The 15,177-nt window shown below is 42.3% G+C and overlaps 1 protein-coding gene across 6 annotated transcripts in view; it reads left to right on the top strand.

The window, feature by feature from the left end:
- The window catches only part of usp54a (ubiquitin specific peptidase 54a), a 44,370-nt gene that overhangs the window by 2,382 nt on the left and 26,811 nt on the right, over positions 1-15,177 (top strand). For all 6 annotated transcript variants that reach the window (XM_042432426.1, XM_042432423.1, XM_042432424.1 and 3 more), the window contains one exon: positions 7,991-8,803. In XM_042432426.1, the coding sequence (XP_042288360.1) occupies positions 8,615-8,803 (189 nt within the window). In that variant the 5' untranslated portion in view covers positions 7,991-8,614. The remainder of the gene's footprint in view (positions 1-7,990; positions 8,804-15,177) is intronic.

Here is a 15,177-nt window from a genome sequence, read left to right as displayed (position 1 = left end):
TTGTTCGTATGAAAATCAACGGACTGCTTTCATGTCTCCATCATAGACCAGATCTTTCTGAATCTGCTTCTTATTTCTAAAGTGATGTTGATCATTTCTTCAGAGCGACTCTCTGAGCTAATCTTCAGATCTGAGAAACTGAAACCAGACAGTTTTTTTTTTCCATTTTTGCTTAAAAAAAGTGCCTGAAAGGAGCTGCAGGAGGATTTCTTCTTCTTCTGTCTCCATCGTGTGACTTCATCCTGTTGGTGTAAAAGGCCAAACTGTACCGTATGTTTACAGTCCGTCTGTATATGTGACTATGAGACGTGAAGCTGGATGTGGACTACAAGAAGCTAATTCCTCCTTTCACTGGCTGGAATTAAGTGACTGAAGTGCTCCACATTCCCAAACTGTCCGAGTTATTTCGGTGCGGTTGGCGCTCTGAAGGACGGCTGTATATTCATGAGCTCTCCTTTTAGTCATTAGGCCCCAAATCTTTCCCGCAGACCGACTGCCAACGAGGTCAGCAGCAAGAAGAGCTTCAGTCCCGCTGCCCAGAAAGCAACTTAAGATTTACCCACTAATTCTCTGCTGCAGAGTTTCATAGAAAAAAAAATCAGTCACACAGATTTAACCCACATCATGTCTGCAGGAAACGTCCTCGAGTAAAAAAGAGACTGCAGAGAAACTCTGGAAATAAGAGAAAAGGGCTCATTTAATCTCCGTCCGTCCGTCTTCACATCATCCATCACCTCAAACTATCGAGTGTTTTCTCCCGTCGTCTCACACGTTTTCATTTTTAGAAATATCGACGTTTCCTGCAGGTTGTTCTGTTGTTAACATCAGCAGAGCTTTTGTTAATCTTACTCAACCTGAAACTGCAAACAGATATTTTTCATTATTAATCAGTTCATGTGTTCATCACCTTTTCATTCATTCATGTCGGACCAACAGTGCAGAAGCAGCATACTGTCGCTGTGGAGAAGCTGGAAGCATTCATCGATTTATTGTCAAAACACAGTGAAGAAAGGTCACTTCCTGTTGTTTGTTTTCTCCGACCAAAAAGATATTTAATTTACTTTCATATATGACAAAGAAAATGATCCTGACAGACAGTAAGAAGGAGAAAAAGTTCCAACTGAAGGGCCCGAACCTCACTGCTGCTTTCTCTCTCTTTTATTTATTTCTCTGTGTTTATTTATAACCAGAAATATAATCATATGCCTCCAGATTAATCGATAATGAAAATAATCTTTAGTTGCAGCCCTGATAAAAGCTTTCAGTAGGGATGCATGATATTGGATTTTTTGCCGTTATGCTGATATTTCCAACTCATTGTGGCCGATTGATGCCGATATATGAACATATTCTGAGGAGACTATTATACATGCAAGCATAGATTGTACTAAATATGATCAAGAAAGACAATATATGAAGGAAGAACTGAGGAAGACTGGAGTTCAGGAGCTCAGCATTAAAACTTTAATGAACCTGCCAAGTGGGAGCAGCAGTAGAGTTTTCATTGAGTTTATTAGACAGACAGGATTAATGTGGAGGATTTAACCTCTGGTCCACACTCCGGAGCAGAAGGTGGCGCTAATGCACCTAATACGCTGGTTGCCAACCGCTGTTATAAACCAAAAAGATTTTTTTTTCCAAACAGAGTGGTACATCCTGTCAGCCGAGGTGTTTCCTATCTGTGCAGCCGATCATAGTAGCAGCTCCTCGACGGACTGTTTCACCCTGACGGTCCCGGTGTTTCCTCCGCAGGCTGCACTTCACTCAGCTGCCTGTCAGACCCGCTGCTTCTTCCCACTTTAACCTGAATAACACACCGGGGCTCGGTGGCTAACGTTAGCTGAGAGGCTAGCGGAGCGTTAGCTGCAGCATGGCCAGAGGGAAGCACAGCCAGCTAGCCTCCGCTAGAAGAAGCAGCTGGTCTGACGGGCAGCTGAGTGAAGTTCAGCCTGCGGAGGAAACACCGGGACCGTCGGGGTGAAACAGTCCGATATTTCATTTTAGAGCTTTTATCGGCCGATACCGATGACGTGCCGATTATAACGTGCATCTCTAAAAATAATCTTTAGTTGCAGCCCTGATAACAGCTTTCAGTCGTATGTTTTTTTACATTCCTGTTACTGTAAAGTCAGAGACGTGAGATTGTAAACTGTTCAGTTGAAAATGGTGTTAATGTAGAGTTTTGATGGTTTTGTTGGGGCTCAGGCTCTCAGCACGAACGTTTTTATCTGTTTGACAGTCTGATATTAAAATGTCTGTGATGAGGATTTCTCAGGCTGACAGAGATTGTTTTCTTCTCTGCAGCTCTCACAGCTGTCTGCCTCTTTTCAAACCATTTAAACCCTTGTTTCTGTTACTCTCGCTGTGTCAGAGGTCGAGCTTTTACTGCAATGTTCCCAAATTATCCCACAATGCTTCCCTACATCACTGGCTCGTCAGGATGAAAGGTGGTGATATGTGCAGCCTTTCTGTAGAGAAACTCTGACTGGACTCAAGTTGTCCCAGTAAGCCAAACATGTCTGGGAACAGATTAAAGTCTCCTTCACTCAAAGTCATGTTTGTCTTCTTGTTCCTTCAGCTGGATGTTTGTTCTCTTCGTCTCTGTGCAGAGTTTGTTTTCACATTCGTCTGCTAAAGAAGGAAAGTTTCTCTGTGTCACTTTAAATCTCAGTTTAACAGCTGGACATCACAACTAGTTTAGAGCCAGTCATGGTCCAGTATGCAGCTCACACCAGTGTGATGTGAAAACTTGAAGCCTCTGGTGAACAAACAGTGAGACGGACTTTACAGTGAAGGAAGAAAGCAGAGTATTTTTATGTCTTAATAGATCTGAAGAGGATCTTTAAATACTCCAGCAGAACCTGAGTGTGTAGTTACACTTTTGATAACGTGACGCTGTTGTCATTAATGTGGAGTCACTGCAGCTCTGGTGCGTTCAGTGGTTGTGGTAAATTTCACTGACGAGGAACAGCAGCTCGCTGAAAATGGGTCAGAAAGTGAATGAAGTCTGGCAGCTGTGAACTCACCTGACAGACCAGACTGACCCGATCAATACTGTCTGTCGCTCTGCTGCCAGAACCTCCCAGTGTCCCCATTCCCTCCCAGTGTCCCCATTCCCTCCCAGTGTCCACACTTCCTCCCTGTGTCCCCATTCCCTCCCAGTGTCCCCACTCCTTTCCAGTGTCCCATTCCCTCCCAGTGTCCCCACTTCCTCCCAGTGTCCCCATTCCCTCTCAGTGTCCCCATTCCCTCCCCAGTGTCCCCACTTCCTCCCAGTGTCCCCATTCCCTCCCAGTGTCCCCACTCCTTCCCAGTGTCCCCATTTCCTCCCTGTGTTCCCACTCTCTCCCCATTAGCTCCCAGTGTCCCTACTCCCTCCCAGTGTCCCCATTTCTTCCCAGTGTTCCCAGTAGCACCCAGACTTCTGGCAGTGCTCCGGTCAGCTCTGCAGAGCGGCTGCATGAAGGCGGCACTGAGCCAGCCTGTCGAATTAGAGGTGATTATAGCGCTGGTGTGTGTGTGTGTGTGTGTGTGTGTGTGTGTGTGTGTGTGTGTGTGTGTGTGTGTGTGCCTGTGTGTGCCTGTGTGTGCCTGTGTGTGTGTGTGTGTGTGTGTGTGTGTGTGTGTGCCTGTGTGTGTGTGTGTGTGTGTGTGTGTGTGTGTGTGTGTGCCTGTGTGTGTGTGTGCCTGTGTGTGTGTGTGTGTGTGTGTGTGTGTGTGTGTAAAGCTTTTGCAACAGACTGGCGTTTTTGTTATGTAACCAGTTATACACCAAATCAGCCTCGGGGACTCACGAGGAGAGGAAACGACCTCGAACCAGTTGAACTAATCCCAGCTCTCTGATTGGTCGGTTCACCGTCCAGGTACACGGCCGTCACCTGCGTCCCCCTTTTACTCACTGGTCTCGGTCACGTGTGACGTCATCGACGTGTTTAAAGCGGGTTCAGTGTGGAGGTGAAGAGAGTTTCTGTTAGTTTGAAATGTTGAAACAAAAGAAACATCATCTCATTTTATGAGCTGCAACGATTAATCGATTAGTTAATTGGCAACTATTTTGATAATTAATTTTTTTGTCATATTTTTAAGCAAAAATCTGCTGGTTTCAGCTTCTCATATGTGATCATTTGAAGCTTTTCCACGTCATACATGACAGTTAACTGAAGATCTTTGGGTTCTTATTAGAGCTGCAATGATTAGTCGATTAATCGATTAGTTGCCAACTATTAAATTAATCCCAACTATCTTAATAATCGATTAATAGATTCCAACTCTGACTGAAATTCTCTGATTGCAGCTTGTTAAATGTGAATATTTTCTGGTTTCTTTAGTCTCTGTGACAGTAAACTGAAGATCTTTGAGTTGTTGACATAACAAGACATTCGAGGTCGTTAACTTTGGGAAACACTGATCAACATTTTTCACCTTTTACTGACATTTTATGGACCAAACAACTAATCGATTAATCGAGGAAATAGAAGTACTGTTGATGTGTACCAGCAGCTGCAGTTTAATGTTTTCAGCAGGTATAAAATGTGTCGATCTTCTGCTGCTAAGTGTTGCTGTTGCATCTTATTTCACCCATAATGCATTGCGTGACAGGCTGTCTAAGTCAGTTAGTCACTCATAGGGAAGCTTTATGCAACATGTAAACATAAGTGTTTAATAGCAAGTCTGACTCAAAGTTATATTAAAGTCAAAGACTCTTTATGCAGTTATGTTTGTTAGCTCAGTTTCAGTCTGTGTGACGTGTTTTTCTGCTGCAGAGGAAATAAAGTCATAACAAGTGAAAACAACAGAGAGAGAGAGAGAGAGGATACGCTAATGTGGGATTTACCTTCTGCTTTAATGGACGGACTCTCTTCTCCTCGGATTCATAGCATCTCACAGGACGACTGAGAGTGTGTTAGAAAGGTGAAGGAGGGGCTCGTCTTTTATTCTGGACAATACTGTGTGTGTTGAAAAGCTGCTCAAACACTTCGTCTCCGCACAGAAGAAAGACGTTATTATCCAGAGAAATCGTAGATCAGAGGAAGACGGCTGCTCTTCTGCGAGCTGCGTGTTGTTAACGTTTGTCAACACAAACACACTGTCAGCCTCAGGTAGACGACTGCTGCTGCTTTAAACTGCTGCAGTTAACGAGACTAATGTTGTTAACGAAGGAGCCGCAGACACAGAAACACACATAGACGCTGTAATCCTGCACAGACAGACAGAGTCTGATCAGGCTAATCCCTGCTCACCTCCCTCTGCTCCGACCTGCACACACACACACACACACACACACACACACACTCATACACACACACACACACACACTCTGAGGTACTTGTACTTTACTTGAGTATTTCCATGTGATGCTACTTTCTACATGTCAGAGGGAAATATTGTACTTTCTACTCCACTACATTTATTTGACAGCTTTAGTTACTTTTCAGATGAAGATTTGACACAATGGATAATATAACAAGCTTTTAAAATACAACACATTGTTAAAGATGAAACCAGTGGTTTCCAACCTTTTTGTCTTTTGACGTCTTACAAAAAGCAGTGTGTAGTCGAGGTCACATTTCACATGTCTATGAGTTGTTAACAGCTCCACCAAATAGTGATTTTTCCCTCTAAACTTCTCACATGCTGAGTACTTCTTCTCTTACTTCCTGTGTTCTCATCTCTGTCACTAACTGCAGTCTGTTGATTCATTTATGAACATACTTTAATTTATTTACTGTGGAGCTAAAATGAGCCAAAATCCCAAACTTTGAATAGAGAGCCGAAGTCATGACATCAGTGCACAGAAAAAACTACAGCTCCCATTAAAAGAACTACAAGTGTGGGTACTTACGTCAACATAACTTGATTTTTTTTCCATGTTCATGAAACACTTTCTTATAAAGTCATTATTCATCTTTCTAGTTCTGAGCTCTGACAGGGACGATGCGTCGGTGTGTTTAAAGGTGTACTATGCAGGATTTGTGGGTTTGTGTTTATAAGCGGAGAGGGAGGGGAAGAGAGCAGCAGTGGTGGAGCGAGCTACAGAGTGAATGAAGAGAGGGAGCAGCTCTAGCGAGAACAAAGCTGTGACTCAGAGAAATAAAACATTATTTTCTGATTGTTTCACGGCGGTTACGTTCTAAAGCGCAAATAAACACACCCACACCTCCACACAACGCCCTCCTGTCCGCTGCGGCCTCTCTGCTCTGCTCTGTGTGTGTGTAGCTCAGCCTCACACACGCACACACCCGCTGCTCTTTATACATCCACGACACAGAGACAGAGAGCAGAGCGGAGCAGAGGAGAGACATGTAACCTGGTCACTACACTACACTATGAGTCCTGACCTCACACCTGCGTGCTGTGATTGGCTGGGAGCTCCACACCCATTGCCCAAAGGTTGACGCCCACAAACGCCCCGAACACAGCAAAATAATAAAAAATAGAGGCAGAGAGCAGAATCTCTGCAGACACAGACACACTGCTAGTGGGTCATTAGTAATGATTGAGAGGGATTACTGTTACTGCTTGCATACTGTACAATAGGAATTATTTTCATAATTGATTAATAGTTTTAAGTCACGATCAAACATGAATGTCAAACTTTGATTGGCATATTTTACTATTTGCCAACATTTTATAGACCAAACATTTATTTGGTTAATGGAGAAATGAATCAGCACATTTATGGATAATGAAATGATAAACACAGTGTCGTATTTGCAGCAGATAAACCAAGTTTCCAAAACTCTTCACTGCTCTGTTCAAACCCTGAAACACTTTTTCAGACGACACATTTCTGTCGATCCGTCCTCTGTGGCTCTGACAGACTTTATAGATTTGAATTTTCACGCTGTTAAAAGTGCATCAGTCATTTAATGTGTGTGTGTGTGTGTGTGTGTGTGTGTGTGTGTGTGTGTGTTTGATATGAATTGTCAAAGATAACCCTGAGGGGGTTTGGCAGCACAAGTCGACTGTCAGAACAATGAAACCAGTCAGAGAGAAGCTGTAAAGGCTTCTGTCTGTTGTGATGGAGGAGGAGGAGGAGGAGGAGGAGGAGGAGGAGGAGGAGGAGGAGGAGGAGGAGGAGGAGGAGGAGGAGGAGGAGGGTTCCTCAACTCATTATGTCTGCAGAGGCCTTAAATTATCTCAGTCTAGAGTCTTAGAGGAGATTGAGATTTAGATCCAGTTATTATAGGTCTTGGTGTTGGTGAGTAATGTTTGTTTTCAGCTCTTCAGACTCAGACGAGCTGCTTCAGAAACAGTTTAACAGTCTGTTTGTTGAATGAATCTGAAGTTTGATCGGTTCTCTCTCTCCTCTATCCGTCACTCAGCAGACATGTTTGTGATCATTTAGTTTCTCTATTAATCCTTTTATCTACAAAATATCAGAAAACTATGAAAAATGCCAAAAAAAAGTCCAAGTTGACGTCTTCAACTGTCTTTTTGTTTGACCAAAATCCAAAGAAAAGCACTTTACTGTCTTCAGATTATCGATTAATTGATTAGTTATCAACTATGAAAGTCATCGCCAACTATGATGGGAATTATTTTGAGTCTTTTTTCTCTGATTTCAGCTTCTTAAATGTGAATATTTCCTGGTTTCTTTAGTGTCTGTCAGTAAACTGAAGATCTTTGAAAACGAGACATTTGAGGACGTCATGTTGGACTTTAGGAAACACTGATCAAACATTTTTCACCATTTTTTATGTTTTATGGACCAGAAAACAAATTGATTAATCATGAAAATAATCGGCAGCATAGTTAATTAGTTCGTTTCAGCCCTAAAATCAAACATTTGAGGAGCTGAAACCAGCACATATTTAAAAAATGACTAAAACTATTATTTGATGATTAAAATAATTGCATTATTTGCATATTATTTAGTTTATTAATCAGCTGATCGTTGCAGCTCTGCTCCTCTAAAATAGTTCAGGTCAACAGTTTAAAAAAACCTCTCAAACTGTTTGTCTTTCTTCTTCTTCTTCTTCTTCTGCAGGTCTGTCCTGAGCGCCTGCAGAGCCGCTGACCTCTGACCTCTGACCTCCGACCCGCCGGCTGGTCTGTGTTGAGTCTGGAGGACGAGGTGGTCACGACTCAGCTGCACGTGTCTGCGTCTGAAAGGAGGCGAAAGTTCGTCTCTCTCACCTGCGGGATCGTAGGACGTTTACGGGAGCTGATCAGTTTACGTCCGGTCGGGTTTCCTCCGTCGTCTCTCAGAGTCTGGAATATAAAACACGATTCCTGGGAGAAATAAAACCTTTCAAAGTAAAAGGATCCTTCAGTACTGAACCTGTGGAATGTAAAAAGGAGAAAAGAAGACACAGAATATTTCTAACTCCCTGGGACACAAATTTCCTGGATATTCTTGGATTTGAATTAAAAACAGACTCTGGAGAGACGTAATATATATTTAATTCTTCGCTCTTGGAATTTATCTGTTTTCTTGGACTTAATTTAAAAGTTTCTTGCTCTGTCCGTCCCACTTCTCGTCGTCCACTCAGCTGGAAGAAAAAATGGCTCCTTCGATACGAGAACGGACGACAGGAAGCTGATCCCTGCGAGGGAGCGAGGTCGAGACACGGACACAGAGAGAGAGAGAGAGAGAGAGAGAGGAACTATAATGTCGTGGAAGAGGAACTACTTTGCGTCGGGCAGCGGAGGAAGCGACGTCGCGGCAGGCGGAGTCGGAGGAGGAGGTGGTGGGATGCCGGGAATGTTGACGCCTCGCACCATGACGTCCATCGCTCCCAGTAAAGGGCTGAGCAACGAGCCGGGACAGAACAGCTGCTTCCTGAACAGCGCCCTGCAGGTACACACACACACACACACACACACACACACACACACACACACACACACACACACTGACGCTCTGGCTGACCTTTGACCCCTGCTGTGTTGACTGTGTCACCTTTAGTCATGTGTTCTCAGGAGAGTAAAAGCAAGAGATGGAAGGAAAGACAGGAAATATCATTTATCATTTGATTGAATAAATTAGAGCTTCAATTAATGATTATCATCAGTATTGATCAATTGGAAATTATTGGTTGATTGACAGAAAAAAAGGATTATTATTATTTAAACTAAAATTCTCTGTTAGCAGCTTCTCACATGTGAAATATTCACATTTAAGAAGCTGAAATCAGAGAATTTTGACATCTTTTCCTAAATAAATGACTCAAAACTATTAATCGATTATGAAAATAGTTGGTGATTAATTTAATAGTTGGCGACTAATTGATTAATTGACTGATGGTTGCAGCTGTAAATCAGATTATGTGCAGTAAAGCACTTTGCCTGGTTATTAATCCGGTTTTGATTGGTTTATAATCAAATACCTGCGGAAGTAATGACATCCCATGATCCTCAGCTGCCTCTCAGATGCTGCTAGCGTAGCTTCACACTCCCTTTATAAATAACACTTGATGCAGAGAGACGTTAGCGTGCGTAATAACAATGATTTAGTGTTGAACTGTGAGCGCTGCTGTAATGTTTGTACTGACGCTTGACAGAAAGCTGTTTAACCTGCAGCTCCACCAACACACACACACACACACACACACACACACACACACACACACACACATAACAACCAGTCTGATGACCTGCGAGCCTGTAATGAGCCTCATGATGACCCCTCCCACACCGATCATTACGCTCGCCTCATGACTCATCAGCTTTCTGAGGGAGGGAGGAGGCGGCGTGCGTCTGCCTCTCCCAGCCTCAACAATTAGAGCCGAGACAGTGTGAGCGACGGAGGCCTGACAGCAGTAATTACTGCGGCTGACTCGTTAACTCAGAAGCCTTTTTTTTTTTTTTTAAAGCTGCTGTAGTGACCAGTCTGAAGAGGAAACACACACACACACACACACACACACACACACACACACACACACACACACACACACACACACGCTTACTCTCTTTAATGCTGTAATCCTTCAGATTTCAGACCTGGTTGTTTTGGTAACACCTGTGGTTACCATGGTGACAGCAGGTGATTTACTACTACAGTGAAGGCTTTGTGTGAATCAGCCAGGAAACATGAGAGCTGCTGTATAGATTATTTTATTATCTATTAATCTGTTGATTACTTTCTCAATTTATCAATCAGGTGTTTTGATCTGTAAAATATCAGAACACAACTCAAAGATCCTTAGTTTATTGTCATAAAGAACTAAAGAAACCAGAAAATATTCATATTTGAGAAGCTTGATTTGATTTTTCTTAAACAAATGACTCAAAACTATCAATCAATCATCAAAATAGTTGGCAATTAATTTAATATTTGGTAACTGATGGATTTATTGACTGCTGAATATATTTTTATATCGTTGTTTTGTCTATAAAATATAAAATAAATATTGAAAAATGTCTGTTATGTCTTCAAACTGCTTGTTTTTGTCCGACTAACAATCCAAAACCCAAAGATACTCAAAAAAACCCCACCATTGATTATCAAAAAAAGTTGCTGATCAATTTTTTGTTGATCGACTAATCTAATAATCAAGTAGCAGCTCTGTGACATGTGCTGAGCGATAAGCAGCCGGACTCTTTACCTGTAAGACTATTTTTATACATTTTTTATATATTTATATATGTTTCTATATCGCTGCGTCGAGGATCTGATCACTTTGCTGTGTGACGTTATTGATCATCTGTGTTGATGCTTCCCCCTTCAGCTCATGACGATGCTGCTGCCTTACAGGCGAACGTGAGGGAACAGTTAACACCACAGATTATGTGAACAGTCTTTAACGTGATTGGTTGCAGCCATACGTGCACCGATTCACATACGTGTGTGTTCTCACCCACGCAGCAGCCTCGGGTATGAGTCTGCCGCCCTGCACTGTGAACTGGCACCTCCTCATGACTCCTCTGCTCCTGCCAACCAGGAAGCTTTACCGTCCTGCCCCCCCCCCCCCCCCCCCCCCCACCCACCCACCCACAGCTCCTCCGGTATCTCGCCGGTCCGTCGGCTTCGACTCGTCACGGCGGCGTAACGTCAAAAAAACCAGAAGTGATCAAAAGGATTTGCGAGCCCGCGGGCGGCTGAGCAGAGGACTCGTCAGGCTTGTCAGCAGACTCTCAGTGGCTCCGACATGTGATGAAGACAAAGCGAAGAAGAGGAAGAACATTGCGGTAATAAGCGGCTGAGGCCTTCAGTCCAGCTGTTCACAACCCCCCTTCATCCTCCTCATCCTCCTTGCTGGTCAGAACATCCAGCTTTCCAAGAAAAACATCCGTCTGACAGAAACGTGACTCTCTGATTCACTTCATCAGTTATATTTATCATTCTATCGAAACAAATCAGATATCAAACTTCACCTCCAATACTACAGAGTTTAGGCCATTAAAGGACGAGTTCACAGTTTTTAAAACAGTCTGTTAAAGCTGTTTTTCTTGCTGTAATCATTCCTGTAATGTATTTAAAAGTTTATCTGAAGCTAATATGAAGCTTCAGCGTCCAAATGAGTCAAATCAAGTAGATATCTTTCAACGTTACAGTCTTTTTAGTGCCAAAGTCCCTCTTTTTGTTACTATACTTCCACCTGCAGCTCAACAGGGAAACACTGTCTGAGAGGAAACACAATGAGGGAATTTGATTGACTGTAAATGTGTCAGATATCCATTTGATATGACTAACTCAGACTGCTGAAGCCTCATATAAGCTTCACAGAGACTTTTAAATGCATTGAAAGCACATTTGAAGGATCTTTAAATATCCAGTATGAACAGGAGGAATGATTACAGCGAGGAAAAACCTCTTTGACTGTCCTTTAACTACACATCAAATCCTCCATCAGGGTTTAGGTTGTTTAGATTCGACTGCTTCACTGACTCTGATGAATGAAACTAACAAAATCAATCTAAAAAGCTGACGGATGAACAAAGTGTTCAGAATTTCTAATAAACATCCTGAACGCTGAAAGCCGACAGATTTGTTGCTGATCACCTGACTGACCTGCTGCTGCGTCCTGCAGGAACACAGCGACATATTGGACCCGGTGGGGGGGGGTGGGACGGGACAGGACAGGATGGAGAAAACAAACACACCCAAAGTGCTGACATGACAGTACGCTTCACTTTGACTCGAGTCCAACGAGTTATCTCACTCCGACATGTTGTGTCCTCGTGAGGATGAAGGATCATGAAGAGAAACTTTTTATAGTTTAAAGTGTGTTTGTGTGTCTGTTCATTAACCACCAGCATCATGTTGGAATTATTCTTCATCCTCAGTCTTGCTCATGGTTCAGATAAAAAACATTAATTTTGTCTCATATTCAGTACTGGAGTTGTTTCTGCAATTAAATGAATCACCAGTCGTCTAAATTCTGATTGCAGCTTCTTAAATGAGAATATTTTCTGGTTTCTTTAGTCTCTGTGACAGTAAACTGAAGATCTTTGTGTCGAGGAAACACTGATCAACATTTTCTGACATTTTTATGGATCAAATAACAAATTAATCAAGAAAATAATCGACAGATGAATCGATCATGACAATTAGAGTCAGCTGCAGCTCTGATACATTTCTAAAGCATAACAGGAAGTCCATTTACTGTCCTTTTTTGTTCGTCTCTCTGTACATTGATTAAAAGGAGTTAAAGGACTGAAGATAAGAGACTTTGAGTTTAGTCTCACATCAGTCTGAGAGAATGACCTCCACACTGCCCCCCCCTCTACACCTGTAACTCCATAACCTACACCTGGATCATGTCCAGTAAGAATAACACTAGCAGTGATAAATCCATGAATCCTCTGTGTGCATGTAGTGACATGTAGTGAAAACTGAGACTCAAACGGTTCAGTAGGTTTATTTATAAAACGCCTTTCAAGAGCAGAGCGTCTCAGAGTGCTGCAGCCGTAAAATACAGACTCTTTTAGAAGAGTAAAAACAGCATAAAATATAGATAAATAAATAAATAAGTGAGTCTAAACTGGTCTTAAGTCTTCTGAAGTCTCTGTTCTGAAGTGAAGTGATGAAAACATTCCTGCGTGTCTGGATTCCAGCCGCTCTGCAGGAGATGAGACCCCCAGAGTCTCTGAGAGACCAGGAGGAGTTACATAAATGTTGTTTCCTTTTTAACCTGAACATCACATGAGCACGATGCATGTTTCAGTGTCACATGATGCTCTGTGTATGTGTGTGTGTGTGTGCAGCAGCTTCCTGATAGCAATCAAAGACTTTTTTTCAGATGTTAATAGTTTGATCATCTGCAGTGCTGGTGCTGAGTTTGTGAGCTGATGGTTTCTGATCCTGTTATGAAACCTCCGGCTGCCGTCACAGCCGCTTAAATCCACACGATGCGTTCAGGCTCCGTACTGACTGTAGGTCACCTGTGTTTCGGCAGCTCTCAGAGCTCAACGTCTGTTAATCTGCCAATTAGTTTTTCAATTGTTTGGTCTGTGAAATGAAAAAAAATGTCATTTACCACTTCTTCTTCTCACAGTGATGCCTTTTTAATTTCATAATGGACTAATCGTTGCAGCTTTTATAAATAAGCTGAAGTGCAGTAAAAGACCTGAGTTAGTCTGTTTCATGTGTTCATGTGAGGAAGGTTACAGTCTCCTCATCATCGCTCCACACAGATCTGATGTTTTCAGCTCTTCAGTGATGTTTAAAGCTATAATATGTAATTATTACACATTTAAATGTCTAAAAACAACTAGACCTGTGTTATATATGTTGTTGAGTTGTGTACTTACATTATCCCAAATGTTTCCAACAATGTTCAAACTCAGAGAAATCTGTAATTTAATCAAAGTAACGGACCGTTTCATTTGGTCGCCTGTCGATGGCGTCATACCTCCTCTACCAAAGAGTAAACACGCACCAGATGCATACGGCGGCGCTGTGTTTGTCCGCTACAATGGCGTCTACCAAAGAGTAACTTACACACATACAAGATAATACATCGGCGTTGTGGTTGTTCCACACAAACTGTTATAAATGGACTTTTATTCAGTTTTAAGCCACATTTTCATGATAAATTTAGGTGGTTTTTAACTATATCTTTTAGCCGGAAGAAGGATTTTAGTCGTTGGACGTCTGGATCTTAAGTTATCAGAGAAATAAACTGGACAAACGTTAGCAGCAGCTCGGCTAACAGCCCCTCCAGGAAGTCCGCTGGTCACCAAACATCGTCGGAGAAATATTGATTTTTTATTTATTTTTTTTTTTAGGTGAAACAGCTTTAATTAGTATTTTAACGATTTTAATCTGCGTGTGTGTTTGTTCTGGAGAGGAGGAGACCTCTGCTGGTAAAAACATCCCGAATGATGAACACTGGAGTAATCCTATCCCGGTGAAGCTGGTTATTTAACAATGAAGACAACAACTCCCATGATCCCTTGCTACTTCACACCATCATCACACTCCATCTTTTGTTATTGTTTTGATTGAGACCCCTGGCGGGTGAAATGACATATTGTGCATTTAAGTCACATGTTTACATTTGAGCTGCTGTCACACTTCAGACAACAGGAAACACTTTCTACATGTTTCTTTCTACTTTAAAAAAAAAAAAAAAAAAAAAAAAAATTCTAGTGCTGCAAATTGAAAATGTGCATAAAAACATGAACCAGACGTGCAGACTTAGATGCACATTGTGACGTTTGTTCTCTCTGACACATGAAACATCATGTTCTTCCTGTTTGTCTTCTTGTCACACACTTTCACACTCTCGTCATCAGACGGTTTCCTGAAGCAGATGAGAGAGTGATGAACTCAGTTTGACACTTAACACACATGCACACCTTCACCTGACAGTCTCCTGCATGTCCTCAGGTCACTAAACTTGCTCTCTGATTGGTCCGGCTGTGCTCTCAGGTCAGTGGCGTTCGTGTGTCCGCGCTGGCAGGTGATTGGCCGGTGGCTCCGTCGATGTAAACACGTCACATTGAGCTGATAGTGGAGCAGCCGCTGCAGCTCAGAGACGCACAGATTTCACAGAACTTCACTCGCATTTGTAGGATTTTACAGACTCTTAAACTCAGCTTTTTGTCTCCTTACTTCCTCTGCAGAGGTGAGGATTTAAAGCATTTTTTTTTTTGTGATATCTTGATTTCGAGTGTTCGTCTGGTTTCAAACCCAACCACACAGTTGTGAACAGAAAAGCTGCATTTTAAGGGTTTTCTGTTTTGTTGAATCAGGTTTATTTCAAACGGAAACATTTTTATTTC

This window comes from Thunnus maccoyii, chromosome 14 (assembly GCF_910596095.1).
Source record: "Thunnus maccoyii chromosome 14, fThuMac1.1, whole genome shotgun sequence".
Lineage (NCBI taxonomy): Eukaryota > Metazoa > Chordata > Actinopteri > Scombriformes > Scombridae > Thunnus > Thunnus maccoyii.
Note: the sequence above shows the minus strand (reverse complement) of the source record. Positions and strands in the feature narration are given on the sequence as shown.